The 17,176-nt window shown below is 40.2% G+C and overlaps 1 protein-coding gene across 1 annotated transcript; it reads right to left on the bottom strand.

The window, feature by feature from the left end:
• Positions 1-7,514: 7,514 nt before the first annotated feature.
• Positions 7,515-10,124, bottom strand: LOC133930631 (cyclin-D3-1-like). Its single transcript, XM_062377313.1, has 6 exons — positions 9,547-10,124; positions 9,268-9,354; positions 9,060-9,158; positions 8,758-8,959; positions 8,509-8,630; positions 7,515-8,349 (listed from the first exon to the last, which is right to left on the bottom strand). The coding sequence occupies exons 1-6, from the start codon at positions 9,856-9,858 to the stop codon at positions 8,125-8,127; spliced, it is 1,047 nt and encodes a 348-aa protein (XP_062233297.1). The 5' UTR covers positions 9,859-10,124; the 3' UTR covers positions 7,515-8,124.
• Between the last annotated feature and the right edge of the window lie 7,052 nt (positions 10,125-17,176).

The following is a 17,176-nucleotide window of genomic DNA, read 5'->3' as shown; positions in this document are numbered from 1 at the left end:
GTAGTTCAAATGGTCGGGGCTTATTGGGAAAGGTTGACATGAGTACCCCCTTGTATGGATCTGTGTGGTCATACAAGCCATATGATTCTCAAGTCGTGTGGGTCCAGGAGTATCCCCTGCAAGGTGTAAAAACATTTCAAAATGACGTGCTCTCGGTCATGAGCATGCTTCTGTTCATTTGCATCGGTCGTAGAGTTTTCGCTTGTGGTTGATGGTTGGATATGTGGGGGATGGTTGAGTTGGTCCTTGTTATATGTATGTTCTTAATGATTCTTTTTAGTTATGTTCAGTTGGTTATAGCAGGTTAAAGCTTTGTTGTCGTTGGTTAAGTTAGTTGCTCACACATATATGTCTAGTTTGCTTACCACTTATGTTTAACTTAATCTTGGGGCTTTTCCTTGCTAATGGCTCAATGCATAATCTTTGGAGTCGAGCTATGTATATGTACTCTATATGGTTTAAGTCTTACGAGTACATTCGTACTCATGCTTGCATTTTCAGGTGCTGCTAGTGAGGAAGAGATGGTGTTTGGCTACTTCGTGCCTGCCGATCAGGGTGACAGGCAAGAGTAGTGCATCCTACTCTCGGAGGTCATGCTTTTGGGGTGGAGCCTAATGGCATGTGGCTCCACTCTCTTTTGTTGTATAGTTTAACTTTCCGCTGTGACCGTTGTGGTAAAGGTCGTAATGCCAGGGGAATCATTACCGCAAGGCATAGAGGGGGAGGTCATAAGCGCCTATACCGTAAAATCGATTTTCGACGGAATCAAAAAGAATATTTCTCTCATGCCTTTTCTCGTTCATGGTCGTAGTTATTGTACCTTTTGTTGTAAATTGTTGAAAATTATTGCATGCTAAAGACTTGTAATATAAATATTAATTACTTGCTCTTTCTTAAGCTATGTTGTGATGCTAATTGTTGGAAGGTATGTGTTTCGATCTTGGGCACAAACACGTGCCAGGATTACCGGGATGATATTATGTTTAATCATCGAGGTTGTGATTATGAATAATGATCCTTCTGGTGATTAATTAGAATATTATTTGGACGGTTTCCCACAAGTTAGAACCCATTAGACCCATGGGTTGGCTCCTTCCACACGCAGTTGCTGCCGCCTGGCTACAGGAGCCACCATTGCTCCTCCTCGCTGTGCATGCCGACAGTAGTGGTGTTGTCAGCCGGGTCGCGTGCACCGTCACAATGGCGCGGGAGTAGCTGAAGACAGCCCATAGCCCGCATGAAGTGGGCGTGCGAGTGCAACTGGGAGGAGGTCAGCGCCGAGCGAGCGTGAGAATGTCAGTGTGGAGCAAATGGAGTAGGCACCAGTTGAGGAAGTCGGCAGTGTGAAAGGCAAGGGGCTACAGACTTGAGGGTGTTCGGGTCATCAGTGGCGACACAGTCGAATGAGGAAGATGGGCTTGTTGGGGATTGAGTCGACGAGCGATGGTGCGGCAGTGGCATCAGTGGCTAGAGGCAGCAGTCACCATGATCATGGTCTTTGCTGGCAGCTGACTATGGACTAATTCGTAGTTAGTCAAGAACCACGGAGGAGGTAAGCGCTCAGATCCACTGACATGTCGACCGCTAGGAGAGAGCACTGGTGTGGATGGCACGCTTGAGCGGGAGCACTAGTATGTCAAGAGATGTGATTCCCAGGGGCCAAAGAGCTCTGCTTTTCTAGAACATGCATGGATGCATGGTGTTCTAGTAGAGACTGTTGATGTCGGAGTACCCTTCTATAGAGTCTAAAAGTATAAAATTTCACCCCATGTGACTTCCAGGTTGTAAAGCCTGCAGTCATGTATGACACCAGTTACATCATTGTTCGTTTGTACTATTGGTTCACTTGTATATTGGTTGAGTTGCATCATTATTTTAGCTTCTGCGCGTTATATTAGTTTTTTTAAAGTCATGTACCTGTTTGGTGAGTGTCACACTCACTCTTTCTTGTCGCTACCTTTTGTATCCTGTGAAATATGGACCAAGCTAGGCAGGATGGGGGAACGACTAGGCGTAGCAAGAGCTTTAGCTTAATATTTGTTTTTCATTCATATAAAATGCCATCTTGGATGTTGTAAATATTTCTAAAATAATAAATAAATAAGAAGAATTATTGTGATTCACTTTTCATCTTTGTTTAATTATAGCTTGACACAGATATAAGTTAATACTTAAAATAGTGTGGCATCTGTCGTGTTTAGGCTCTGGTTGGCAATGTGACACACCCACTCGTGGAATTTTTTATTTTTATATTTTTCAAACTTAAAATTTATAAATTTTAGGTGCCCATTAAAAAAAGCAGGAATAAGCATTTGTCTCCCGTTGGAAGAGCGACAGCTACCTGTCATCCTTCCAACGAGCGACATATTGAGGTGTGACACTAGCGTGATGGTGGCTTGATATGGCACATCACATGTCACCTGTTGGTTGGGCGACAGGTGTTGTTGCCTAATTAGAGGGTGATATCTTCCCATCGCCTATTAGATGGGTGATAGGTCCTTGTCGTCCAACCAACGGACGACAAGTTGGCTGGGGTTTGTGTTGTTTGCTTATGGTTTGTGTCGTCCGTCGCTATTTGTTGTTTTCAAATATGATTATTTTAAGAATTTATTATTTTTTAATAATTTGATATGTGGAATTGTCGAATAAAAAGAGTTGAAGATGACAATTTTATTCGCATAACAAACAGACACGATGGTATGTATGATACACTTTTCTACTAACCTAGTCATGCATTGCCTCTAAATCTAACATGCTCTAGTGAATGTAAATAACCCAATTACAACCGCAACTCTACTCAGTGCAACATAGGTAATTTCCCTTCCTCGCAACATCTAGTCGTGCCTCGTGCGCCCGACATACTCTCTCGTGCTTCCTCTCCCTCTCTGCCTCACAGGCTTCCTCCTTCTTGCGGGTATGCTCCCACACCACTTGATTCCCTTTATTCACCACTTGGTTGTTAAAATCCGAATGATTCTTGTCCGTAAGGACAAGAGTATCATCCTCATCATTCGACATGTCATATTCAAGAGCTTCCTCACCGTCCTCTTGCTCCATCCATTCAATTAAATCAGGGATGTGTCCCCCCTCATATGCCTCATCGGTAGGTTCCATCGGAATGACCGATGACTGCTCGACGTTAAATTCTCCAACCTCTTCTTCCACTATCTCCTTACCTGCCTCCTCATCCACATCCCCTCCACCTTGCATCTCCCGAACTCTCTCCTTTACTTCCATTACACAAGAAACATAGATAGCCAACCTCTATCAACTATATCATGTAGGTACCTCCTTCAAACCTATTTTTCCTAAGCTGGTACACCTCCTATTAAACGCCATCAGTCCTACGATTGCCTATAATATTAATAGTCAGCTATTGAATCTCAAAATATATTTTAAACCCCTACATTAACCAATTGCACAAATGCCCAACACTCTTATGCATCGATCTCGATATGCCTTTTTCCCTTGACTCAAACACCGACAGAATCACCCCTTCTAGACTATAAAAAATGTCACTTTCCCCCTAAAAAATCCTGAACTTCCACTTATTCAATATACCTATCCATGATCGACCAAAAAAAACTCTACTATTATTTCGGCTAGAAACAACTATATTCGCTATATTTACAACAACAGAACATTAAAAAAACACATATGTAATGATACTCTACAAACCTACGTCTAACAGTGCAGTCATCCTTAAAAATTAACATTCACTCTACATTGTTAAAAAAAATAGATCTAATAACACTAAATCTAATATCACTAAATCCTACATCTAATTGCTAACTTATATCTAAACCTACATCTCATTGCTAAACTATAATAAAATCTTTGATCTAATTCTCAACCTATATCTAAATACTAAATCTAATGCTAACATATATCTAAACTTAGATACGATGGCTACCCTAAGTGAATTGTAAAAAACAAAGAAAAAAAATTACCTTCGCTGGAGATATGATGGCTATCCTAAGTGGATTTTGACAGGGCTTCGCCGCTCCCTTCTCCCCCTCTCGTGCCCTGTTCTCTTCTCCTCTATTGTCTCTCTCTATGCTGTCACACAGGAATGAAATGGCCGGTGTGAGAGCAACATGGATAGCGTGACCCTATATAAAGAAAAATATGTTATCCTTCCAACGAGCGATAACTTTTTCGGTGGGCCTGACAATATGCAAACGCTAGTTGTCGCCTTTTAACGGGCGATAGGATGACATGGCGGCCAGCGTGTCGTGCACATTAAAAAAAATGTTGTTGGAATGTGGGGCCACCACCATTCACTTGTTGGAAGTGACGGATTGAAAGGGCAACAGTAGCTAAAATGGGCATTAAAATTGCTAAATTTGAATTTTAAAAATATATTAAAAAAATACCACTCGTGCGTGCTTGGACCGCGGACGGGGCTCCAAGCCTCCAACTCAGCAACGAACGGAGCCATTAGCATGTTGCGTTGCCTTGCCGACTCCGGTGTCGCACGCTGAAGTGGGATGGGCCGGGAGAAAATGGGGCTGGCTGAAGTGGTTTCCGCGGAGCTTTTTTTATTTTTTTATTTTTTCGATTAAAAAATTAAATAAATAGATTTCTGATGGAAACAATTGCAAAATTAGACGTCTACCGTCCTCTCTTAGAACAATTAGACCCTTTGGTAAGCAGTCACACAGGCCCTTACCGCCCTTTCAAGGTGCGGTAGGGCTTACAGTGCTATGAATCCGTAAGCACAGTACATAAACAGTAATCCGCGATGAACAGTGCTCTGAAGTTGAATTTCCACTCTTATCTTCTCTATTCAAAACAGTGATGTTCTGTTGCTCCAAAAATTCTAAAACTTTTTGTACATGTTCCATAATTCATGTGCAACCCATTTTAATTGAATTCACCAAAAAATCATGTATATAATTTAAACTAAAATTCTCCAAAAAAGACTACTTTTATAAATTCTAGCAATTGTTAGGGCTCAAATAAATTTTTAAAAATCTGGTAAAATTCACTAATATTCTTCTTATATGATGTGATAATTTTTAAAATTATGTTAAGCCCTATATTATATGGTAAAAAAGTGAATTCCTTTGTAATGCACCATTTATATGTATTTTTATAATTTCATGTGATATTCTTCTTTTAACTTAATTTGAGTTCAAACATATATAAACCTACTGATAAAAATAATTTTAGAAATTATCTCATCATATAAGAAGAATATTAGTGAATTTTACCAATTTTTTAGAAATTTATCTGAGGCACTAACAATTGCTAGAAGTTATAAAAGTAGCTTTTTTGAGAATTCTAGTTTAAATTCTACACAGGATTTTTTTGTGAATTAAATTAAAATAGGTTGCACATGAATTATGAAACACGTAAAAAAAATTTAGAATTTTTGGAACAACAGAACATTACTGTTTTAAATAGAGAAGATAGGAGGGAAAATTGAACTTCAGAGTATTGTCCTGTGGGCTGCTTACCGCCGCTCAGGGGGGCCCTGAGAGGACAGTAGGCGTTTAATTTTACAATTTTTTTCATTAGTAATCTATTTATTTAATTTTTTAATAAAAAAATATAAAAATAAAAAAGCTCGGTTTCCGCGCTTGAGCGGGCCTAAAGTTTGGGATCAGGTTGTGCTCATATGGGAAGCGATCGGCGTGCTGCGTTTTGGGCTACAAGTGAGTTGGGCCTATTGAGAAACAGGAGAGTGCATGGCCTCGGCCCTTGGATGCCTGCATTTTTCTTTTCTTTTAAGCATTTTGCAGCCACCGTCTACTCTAGTACGGAACAACGCTTTCTTTCAAAAAAATAATAAAATAAAAAACTACACATCAATGCTAATTCATTTCGTTTAGGGAAAAAAAACCTACTTCAAGCTTTAGATTTGATTTGACCTAGATCGGAAATTTTCACGACCATTTACATCATTTTACTATGAGTGGTAGCACGTACAGTAACACCCTAGAGATCTTGATCTTCTCACTATAAGAAAGAACAAAAAAACGGAACCTCGTTCCAAACTCCAAGCGGTCAAAATTTCACATGCATATCTCTCGCCTTCGCCGATCCGTGGGACCGAACTCTTACCGAGCTTTATTTTTCATTTCTACCATCGAACCACAAGCCATGATCATCGTTCGTCCCGCACATATACGTGCAAGATAGTTTTGAAGCCTTGGGTAGGATGGAGGTCGGGGCCGCATGCACGATAGGGAAGCAGACCCATATGTAAAGTCAGGTTACTTCAAGTGGATCCGAGCTATTGAATCACAGATGAACAGTTCAGATTTATTACTACAGTACCCGATTGCAAAATACTGTTCATCCGAACTCAGTTTACTGTGTGCCTCTGACTTCACGTTGCTCAAGTTAGAGGATCTCGATCCGCAACATAGCTACTGAGAATGTTGCCTGGGGAACCGCTGCTGCCGCAAGTCTCTGACCTTTCCTTGGAGTGGTAGGCATCAGCACTCCAACAGCAGCCGCATTGTACGGTGCACACGTCGATGCTGAGCACAGCCACAGATGCAGTAGCCATAGGCTGCATGCACAGTGCATCTTGTCGTTGCGTCCGTCTTGGTTAGCATTGCCGCATTTTGTCAGCCGTTGTTACGTCTAGGTCAAGCCGAAGGCAAGCAGCCACTCCAGACTGCAAAGAACCGGAATTTTCTCTCGTTTTCCACAGAAGATAGAGATGGTTCTTTGTTCTGCAGAGCCTCAAGCCAGTCCGACAGAGTTCAGTAAACACCCAGGGATTGTCATGCCACGCTGAGGTTTACAGATCAGAGAATAATGTTACTGACAGATCAGAATGTTGGATCTAACCTTTGTTTCTGAAAAGCACTATGTTTGGCTTAGGCTGTGGCTGGTTGTTGCCAACAACAATGGCATCAAGTGGCAATCCACAGTAACAAAACTGTAGTAGCAAGTGAGCATACTAGGGCGAGCGTACCCAGTTCAAGCTAATGTCGCATCGAAAGATGAACTAGTTGGTACTATGAGGAAATTACAATGGAGATGAAGTAGCAAATCAGGGCTTTCTAGTACTAAGTCCACTTTTCTTTCATTGGCCTAACAGCGAATCATCTTTCTATTGCACATTTGCATTCTAGATCAAAAGAGAAGTGGCCCAGCAAACCAGCATTCTCAAAGCTGCACAGCTGCTTCAGGCCATACCGAGACTGGTAAACAAAAATATACTAAACCATGCAATGTGCATGACTACGGGCATCAAAGTTTTCTTTTAGAGAAAGCTCAGATTGCAAGAGTGAAGATGCACCTTGGCTGCAATGTCCAGCTAGTACAGTAATTATGTAACACCATTTTTCTTAATGAACCTTGCAATGTGAGTAGCTGACTATATAGTATTGTCCTGAACTAATGTTTACCATCTTAACCAGCAAAGGAAAAGGTAGTGGGAAATGCACTCACACAGATATAAAATTTCATATTCAGCTAGGCACTGCATTATCCCAAATCTTCAGCTAGTAGCTTGAACTAGAAAAAAGAATAGCTATACCCCTTTTATTGTGTTGTTATTTCTTTATTGTTTGAAGGTGGAGAACAAATAATTTTCCCGATTTCCATTTTTAAGAAGGGCTTAACAACCTAGGCCGTGTAGCAATCAAGGATAGACGCAGACCATGACAAGAAAACTGACCATTAACAACAAATCCAGATCTTTAAAGGAAACCAATAGACACCTTTCCTCTCCCAATTTGTTTCAGTTTTTTCCATGTATTCCCATTACCTGATTCAAATCATCCCTCTTTCAAGGTTCTCAACAAAAAAAATAAGGGAGGATCAAAGCGAAATGCAGCTAGCGAATTCTATTCTCTACAACACTTAAGTGCCTGGCTCAATTCCATTATCTACCCACAGCAGTAAGGCCGTCACCATCACTGGACCATCGAATAGCTTTGCAAGCACTGGACTCCTATAAACTTCATGAACAAGATCCAAGCCTGCTGTAAGTCAAGTGGCTTCTAACATTTGGGGGACCAAACATGGTCTATATGTTGTCTTGCTTCTTTTAATTCTCAAAAGTGCTTGGGCAGGCCAAAATTCTTCTGAGTGACCAAATTAGATTGATACGCTTCAAGTAAACAAGCTGGCGAGCAAAACACCTGACAACACGAACAATCATATGCAAATTTTCCTTCTTTTGCTTGCTGGTGAACTCTCAAAATATATTGTAGGAGCTCCAGCACTTGTGCCCTCAGTTTGTTGGCTCTCACATGCAACTGCATCCAACACACCTATGGGGCTGTGTGGCACGATGAAAACTGAAGAGCCAACTGACTGGAGAATAATGTTTCCCACAACAATATTTTTCTGAATCACTTCATAGCATCCTAATACTCTCTCCTACAATGTATGAGTATACATAAACAAATTTAGAAAGTATTCAAGAATAGATTAACAGCAATCAAGGAAGAAGCTAAAATCTTTATGGCATGAAATTTCTATTATCCAACAAACCATATTGCAATGCTCTAATGGTTTATGTTGACATATATGCAATACCTTTATTAAATGTTTGCAACAAGTTGCCACACTCCCAAGTACTGAATTTTCATGTTTCCCAAACGCCACTAGAGCTACACTTGCGGCAATCTCTGATGGTCTGAAAACCAAGAATTCAGCAACTGCAGACCAAAATTCCCCAGCTTTAGGAATTGATCACCATCACATTCTATTGAATGAGTGCAAAAGGGTAGTTCTATTGAATGAGTGCAAAAGGGTAGACACACACACTTGTACTAAGAATCATACCTTTAGATGTGCTCAAGATAAGGTCAACCGAGCGAGCATGTATGATTTTGGACACCACATGATCCTCACTGAATTTGTGAAGATAGTAGTCAATAAATGAGCAAGCAGTCACGGCTTGCATCCTCCAACTTAAAGTGTTGAGCACCAAAAGCTCCATCCTTTGTATGGTCCTAACCTCAAACACATACTTTGCCTCACCCACCTATCAAACCAACGACTTCAATTACTTAAGAAAAAGACATCTTTTACACAATATACGCAGCAGATGTGCTACATGCTGTAAGATGTATCATTGAACTTGCCTGCAAGTCCAAGGGATGTGGGACAATGGTTTCCTCCATTTTTGCAGCCAAGGACAAGCAAGCCACTGCCAAGAGTTGTGTCATCCAGGCCTTCCCTTGCTGCAATGAGAAAGCAGTTGCAACATGAGTTGGCATTTATCTCAGCAGCATCAAGAAATCAGGACTGCAAGAAATGCATGTATAGTGCAACGCCGTGAAAGATCCTTACTGGAAGATCGTACACCGAGAGGAACCGGTCCAGGTAGTTCACTGACAAGACCGCCGTCAAAGGCCCGAACTTGTAATGCTCATGGACCTATTCATCATACATTGCAAGCAGTGGATTCGATCAATCACCAAGCTAATGACATACAAGCATACAGCGAAGGACAGGTGAATCAAATAAGAGAACACAAAGAAGCAATAAAGGAGATATTTTTACCCAGATTTTCCACAGCATCTCATCCTGAATACCACGAATCGATGAAAGAAGCAAGGAGAAGCTCACCTTCCAAATCCAGTCAATGGCGTCGCACCTCATGGCCACCAAATCCGACCCCCCAGGCTGCTGCAACAGCCGTTGGGCGTAGCCCTCCATGGGCAGGTGCTCCTCCTCCCTCCCCAGGAGCGCCTCAATGCAGTCATCTGATTGCAGGGGGAAGTCAGTCCACATGGCCCCTAGAGAAGCATCCGCATGGCGCGACGAGGGGCCAAGAACCCACGAAATCTCCTCACTCCCCTCCTCCTCAAGGTCAAGAATGGCGGTGCAGTCCTCCGCGCAGAGGAGGATGGATGCTACATAGTCTATGCTTGGGGCCATTCCAGAGTGCACAAGAACCACACAACTAGGTGCAAGCAAATGTAGTAGGATTGGTAAGTAATCTAGCTCTATTTCTTTGCGGTTTTATTATTCAGTTTTGATCAGCATCTCCTCCTCCCCTCCCTACTACACTCTCCTCTGCTTAGTTTTATTCCAGAGATAAAGAAAATCCCTCTCTTTTTTCTGCTTGTGTTCCCAGATGGAGAGGCAGGGGGAAGATGGGGGAGGGGAGAAGAAGCTATTGTAGTAGAGAGGAGTGGAGAGGGAGAGGCAGGGTTTTGAAGGATCCCTTGGTGGGAATGCAATATAAACTTTGGTACACAATGGAGCTTTTTGAAAACAAAAATATTTTGCATTGATGAGGAGTGCAAAGTGAAAATCTTTGAATGGAGGGTTCACTTTGAAAGAAGGGAACCAAAAAGACGCAGGACGAGGAGTTTTTTATTTTATTTTTTAAAACTAATATTTTAAAAAGTAAGGACATTAAATTTTTAGAAATTATTTTTTTTATCACATCAAAATGTATAGCTTAGCTCATAACTTGATCAGCCCAATACATATGGCATGACCAAATTAGCAACGCTAGGATCCTATCCTGATGTTTTATCATATGATCTCTTTATCATGTCAAAGTATATACTCTATTTGGATAGGCTTTTTTAACTTAAAAAAAAGTAGAACCTATCTAAACGGCTAGATGCTGGTCTCTTTTTTTGTTTTTGGCTGATTGAGAAAGCGGCTGTAGCTGAAATAAACTAAAAATTGAGAAGCAAATTCTAGCTGATTTTTCTGACTTTTGGTATGAGAAGCTAAAAATTTATTATAAAAACTAACAAACAAAAATCAATACAGTCATTTTCTCAATAACCAGAAGCTTTGAACCTACATCCTATCTAAACGAGCTCATAGTGTGACTTACACTTGTTCACATGCTCTTTTTTTCAGGGTAGTCACTAAAGATTTAATGTCATTAAAAATCTAGTGTCTCACATTCTCTTTTTAAAATATTAGTTTAAAAATAGCTAAAATAAAAAAAAAACGCAGGATGAAAAGTGTTGGCTCCCAGTGCCCCTCGAGGAGTTGCTTCCCCATTTCTATCTACAGTAGCTCATCCCTCGATTTAGGCGGCCGCCCTCTTCTATAATCCCCGCGACGTTCTTCGTCAGTTGGCGAGCGGGAGGGGTCTCATCCTACCTAGGTTAGTATATTAGCTTCATGTTTTTTCTATTTTTCGTGTACCTTGTACAGATCTAGAGGACCCTTTCATGGTGTCGTCTGGCTTCTTGCTCATGTGCATGGTATCGGCTTCCATCATCCGCTCCGGTGAGCTGGTTCTCCTCCTACCTAGCAGTATCGTCCCTTGTGGTGATGTAGGCGTGATGCCTAGTCCTCCACAAGGTTGGCCTCTCTCCTGTCGTGTACTTCTCCATGTTGATCGCCTCCGAGTTGATCCTCAGATTCAACGGGGAATATCCATCTGGTCGAGCCCAGTGAAGCTCCATCCAAAACTACGGTTGTGGCTCTCTCTACCTCTTCTGGTGCCCTTCCTGAGGCAACCGTTGAGTAGACCGTCGACGTATCAATCGGTTGGCACTTTGAGGCCCCTAGTCATCTCCGTCGCGGTGGCTCAACAACTTCTTGCTGTACACACCGCCTGGTCCCGGCGGGGATGGTGGTATCTTTGATCGTTGCTCGAGTGCTGGAGCCTCGATTGCTTTCCACTTTCTTACGTGCGGAGCTTCTGCTGTGATGTGGGAATCATCTTCCTCGACGTTGGCGTCAGAAGTCCCAAGAGTACTACCTGCTTGTAATTTTTATTTATTTTTATACCCTCCTAGCCTTTTTCATGGACTTCTACGTAATTCATGAATCTTGTAAGGGTCTCCATGTAATTTGGCTGATGTACCATCCTAATGAATAACCTTCTAGCCCCTTGTGGGCGTGTTGCCTTAAAAACAAATAAGAGAAGTGGGGCGCCTATTTGCCCCTAGATAGGGTGTCCTTGAGGACCTTGAAGGACACATGGCCCGGATCCTCTGCGCGCATGACAGCAGGTCGTGTCCTGAGCGTGTCTTGTGGTTGATTAATCGAGTGGTACACTGGTACATGCATTTACGTCTACGTCTAGTCATCTACTATATTGTTAATGTACGACAGATTTAATATTTATGAACATAGAGTTATAAAAAATATTTATGGACGTAGAATCGAGCTTCAGTTTGCATCGCCGTTTCGGCCGGCGAAAGACTCAATTCATTGCACTTGGCTGTTGCAACTCACAGGGCATTTATGGAAATGACGTATGTACAGCTACGCATTGACCAAAATTGTCGTGGCTCGTGCTACTAGGCCAGGAATTGCCGAATTGCGCTCTTGTTCAAGGGTTCAACACGACACTGCCCGGTCCTATCGTGCCGCGTGTCATATTCACTAGCACAATCGGCCTATCGTGCCACAGCACGAGTCTAACTTAGGAATGTTCAAGCATGGTCCTTAGCATGACGGGGCGTCATCGTGTCATGTCAGTTTAGACATAATCGTGTTTCATATTGCTTAACACATATTTTTATGTTTATACTTATTCTATATTACTTATAATATTTATATATTTATTTCTTATTATTTTATAATTATTTTTCATACTTACATACTCCCTCCGATTGTAAATATAGGTTGTTTTAGACTTATGTATATGGATTAAGAAAGTAAATCAAATGATCTTATTGTCCTTTATTTATTCTGCATTGAAAAAGACAACTCATTCATTTGTGAGAGTGGTAGTATTTATTAAACAAAGGTAAGAAGGGAACAAAAGAGAAAAAATTATAGGAGTTTGAGAATGATTTATATTTAGAGAATAGTTGAAAAAATTAAAACAACCTACATTTACAATCAAATAGAGTATCTTTTAGTGTCTCACACTCTGTATCTGAGATATTAGAGAATAAACACAGAAAAATAGTCACTTAGATTATGTCGTACTTTTTCATGTCGTGTCGACATGTGCACGGTCCAACCATCATGCCGTGTCGGTACGCCAATCATATTAAGATCCTACGCACAACATAACCCTTATATTTATGGCATGCTGATCAGATCCAAAATATTTCGTAACATGCTGTATTTTGACTCATGTCGAAACTCGTATTGTGAGCGGCTTAGAAATGACGTGGCCCAAATCTTAGCTCTACTACAAAGTACAAACAACTTCTCTCCTACATCACACTCATTTATTCATCTCCTATTAACTAACAGATCAATATAAAGCGCAGAATCTGACGGCCTTGCATGAATTGTAACAAATTTATACTAGAACATGCCAGAAAATAAAAGGATAGAATCCAAAAAGAAAAATTTGTCGTTCCTTTTCTCCTCAGTCCTAATCAGGTACTTAGTCCCAAATCAAGTCCACCCAGGTAGTTCCATCGTGGCCGTCCCGACCAATCTTCAGGTGATAATCTTTGCTTCTCTTTACTTGGTGCCTATGTGAATTAATCATATTAGCACACATTTAATGAGTCGCGTCAATACCGTTCATCTGAACTCTGAGGGGCTCCAAAACTGCAGATGTAAGCCTTCGTTTTTGACAATACCGTTCGTCCACAAAGGAGCACGGTTCAAAAAACGTTTAAAGTTCAGAAATTGTTTGGCGGTGATTTTCCAAAATTCATGAAAACCGCTCAAAATCGGTGATAATTCGCTCAAATTTCAGTCGGTCAAATTTGTAAATCGGAGGTAAAAACCAACCGAATTGATAATTTGGTAACCGCTCAATTTGAACCAAGAACTAATCGATTTTTTTACCGAAAACCAATTGTATTTTCCGCATTTCATTTATGATCGAAAACCGCTCAAATTCGATTGAAAACCGTTCCGTTTTATCGAAAACCTCTCAAGTTCGAGAAAACCAAAAAATAGCTCAATCTTATAAAATCGATAATTAATTCATATGAGCTTTAAATCAAGTGAAACAAATTTTATTGGTTTCCTTGTAATAGGATCTGCATGGTAAAAATATTTATACTCTTGAAAAGTTGTATATTTTATGTGAGAAAATATATTTGCTAAATCTAGTTAAATACATAGTTAATTCTTTACGAATCTAAAAATCATGAAATCAATTTTGTTAGTCTTCTTGCATGATCCTATGTTTTTTAAAAATACATTAACTCAGAAAATAATTATTGTAACATTCATGATTGTGTAAATGTATTGTAAATAGATTAATTTATAACTAACCATCGTATCTCCAAAATTAGTGAAACCGTTTTTATTAGTTACTTATAATATGCTTTATGTAGGAAAAATAATGGTAGATATGAAAAAGTTAATTGTAGTGTTGTTTCTTAATATGTTCACTTTATACTTGTGAACTTTATAAAATTTATGGAGAAATTAAGAAAACTCTAAATAAAGTGAAACTAATTTTAAAGACCCTCTTAAGATACGTCCTATATAAAAATTATGTGTTTGTATATTAAGTTTTTCTTTAATATGATGGGCCAAATGATCATGTTCATATAACTCATTTTTTTTAACTTCCTCTCTATTAAATATGATGCAAATGACTTTATTTTTTAAAAAACAAATCACATAGGTCTTAGAATTATCTCTAGTATTTTTTTATGTTTTTACTTTTTGTGATTTTTTGAATTTTTTAATTTAAATTTAAAAAATGGTCGATTTCTAAATACGGTGCGGATTGAATTGACCGATATTCGCGAATGCCGAACAGTTTTCAACTATTTTTTCAAACCCTGCAAAGGAGTGCTGAGCCCATCTTGGTCCAGACATTGGAAACGGAGATTTTCCTCCTCCAAACTTCTTCACCAACGGCAAGGTCGCGACGGCGGCCATGGTGACAAACAGTTGTGACCTTGTCATATTCCGAGCAGAAGAACACCCACCTGTCAAAGCCGAATTCTGGACACGAGAAACTCCAAGTTGAATCGGGGGAATCCAGAGAGGTGCGAGGACAGTTTGGCTCGTGAGGATGCATGTGCCCGCCGTTAGATCGAAGAGATCACGCAAATAGCTGTTTTCGTAGTGGTGGTTTCGTACGACTTCCTTTTCCTTCGTGTGCAGAATAGGGCTCAAATGAAAATTATGAATTGCATGTAGATCTAGAAGCCAAGCAGGCAGTTTGGTCATTGCATCCATGTGCGCCTCCTGCCGATGCAAAGATCACCGCAGAGAAAATGCAACTTCACGTTCATTTACCCACACATACCTAATCTTGACCGTCTATTCCTTCGATCTAATATAGATCTATATATTGATTTTCTTATTTATTTTATAATTTTTTCGCTTACTACTCTATCATAAATATCAATATAAATAAACAGTAAAATACTACTACTGTTGTGTACATCCGCATATAAAAATATCCCTTCTCAGGCTACAATAGAGTACTACTGCTACTACTACATCTCTTTCCTCAGTACACGTCTTTCATCATCTTATTAGAAAGATGAACAAATGACCAATATAGCATACCATGTAAGATCCATATGTCAGATACTGGCCAATTCAAAAGTGGATGATGGAAAGTATAGCTTTCTTAAAATAATGCAACGACGGTATAATTTTTTGACAAAACCTGTAAAAATTGCACCCTTTTTTTTTAATTTTGCAACACAGGTGTAGCTTCGTGAAATTTGCTCTCTTTTTTTTTACTATTGAGGTTTATTACCGTCCAAAGTACTATCGAGCTCGACTAGATACCAATATTATGAGATTTTACTACAAAGCTATGCTCAGTGAAGGCTACAAGAAGTGAACCCATGTAATGTTGATGCATAATCACGCCAATTTATCCAAGTGTGGCACAAAGTGTGTCAAATTTTAAAATGGCATCCTTTTGGGTAAAACAAAGCTGATATGTCCTTGGGGAATCTGATACCCATACAAAAAGCAGGCGACACAACCTTTTTGCAACACCGGAATCTATTACGAATCCATCGAACTGGCGGAAGTTTTTCCGCTTTATTTCTTTATTCTCACTTTACAATTTGCTTTGGATTTTTACAAAGGTACAGATACAAAAGTATATAGGCACTTGTGACTTTTTCCATCACTGCTCTAGGATCTAGAGACTGTTTGGTAGAGCTCTATTTAATTCAAATTTTTTATAAAGAATGATTATGTAAGTGAAGTAATTTTGTAGATGAAAGTGATTATCTAAATTAAACTATATGGAAGAAGTGATCTATACAGAAAGTGAATCAGAGGAAACTGATTTTTTTTCAGTTCCATAGCTTCTAGTTCATTTTAGATAATCACTCCTACAAATTCTACTCAGAGAGCTAAAAGCTGATATTTAGCAGAACTCCTCTGATTCCAGTTAAAAAAACTGCTCTAAAGCTCTGCTAAACAGACCTTAATCTCTTTGCTGGGTTTGCTCTGCTTGGATGCACTTGGAGCTGCAGAGGTAGCCCTGCACTGGCAAACAATTGTGCTATCTTCTGCATGTGCATAGACTGCAAAGTCCAACTGAAACTATAGCAAAATAGTTCGGATGGTAGCCAGTGTAAGAGCCGGATCCACATTTAAGCATGTTCCCCTTCCCTTAGTAAATGGTAAAAGAGTAACTCTAACTTGCCGTAGCACTAGTTGCCTCATCCTCGTACGGTTCGAATTTCAGTTCTTGTTCCATCGAATTCAAGCAACAAACAGGAAATTCGCTAGATATTTTTATTACTATTGCATACGTATAAAAGCTTCGTAATTCAGATATATGAACTTGTAAATATTTGTATAAGTCGCTCTTTTCCTTTTTGAACGAGCGGAATGTGTTTGCTAAGGCAAATGGGGACGTGCGGGGACGTCAGTACGTCGCTGCAGCCGCGAGCAACGACGAGCGATGGCCGCACCGACTACTGATCGACGCCGGCGGCGGTTACCGGTGCAACCATCCGACGTGAAGCCGCGATTGGTCCGTCCGTTGCAGCAGCAGCAGCAGCAGCTCTACAGCCACCGGCCCGATGAAGTTTTGGCGCGTCCTCTTGCGCCGATCGTGCAGCTGCGTCGCGCGCCGGGCGGGTCGCGGGCTCGCCGACGCTGTTGCCGCGGCTTCCATGGCTACACGGGCACAGCGCACAGAGATAAGTAAAACTGTCCTGGCTATACAGACCGTTATTCAGATAACGGGAATTCAACTTTGGTGTTAGCCGTTGCATGATCGAATGCAACGATTTTGTTTGCCAAAGTTTCAGCCTAAAATCCATATATCATTTAAAGTTTAAAGATAAAATAAAATAGTTTAAATATCTGTTTTCATACTAACATAAAAATAATATGTTTAAATAAAAAAAACTCT

The sequence above is a fragment of the Phragmites australis genome, chromosome 10 (genome assembly GCF_958298935.1).
Source record: "Phragmites australis chromosome 10, lpPhrAust1.1, whole genome shotgun sequence".
In the NCBI taxonomy this organism is placed as follows: domain Eukaryota; kingdom Viridiplantae; phylum Streptophyta; class Magnoliopsida; order Poales; family Poaceae; genus Phragmites; species Phragmites australis.
The sequence above is the reverse complement of the archived record's forward strand: the minus strand, read 5'-3'. Positions and strand labels throughout refer to the sequence as shown.

What these genes read in the sequence shown, in the direction of transcription:
- LOC133930631 (XM_062377313.1), bottom strand. Translation starts at nt 9,858, where the DNA reads ATGGCCCCAAGCATAGACTATGTAGCATCCATCCTCCTCTGCGCGGAG. An exon ending in TCTCGGTGTACGATCTTCCA is followed by an intron (nt 9,159 to 9,267) that starts GTAAGGATCTTT and finishes TTCTCATTGCAG; the next exon opens with CAAGGGAAGGCCTGGATGAC. An exon ending in GTTGCAAACATTTAATAAAG is followed by an intron (nt 8,350 to 8,508) that starts GTATTGCATATA and finishes CATACATTGTAG; the next exon opens with GAGAGAGTATTAGGATGCTA.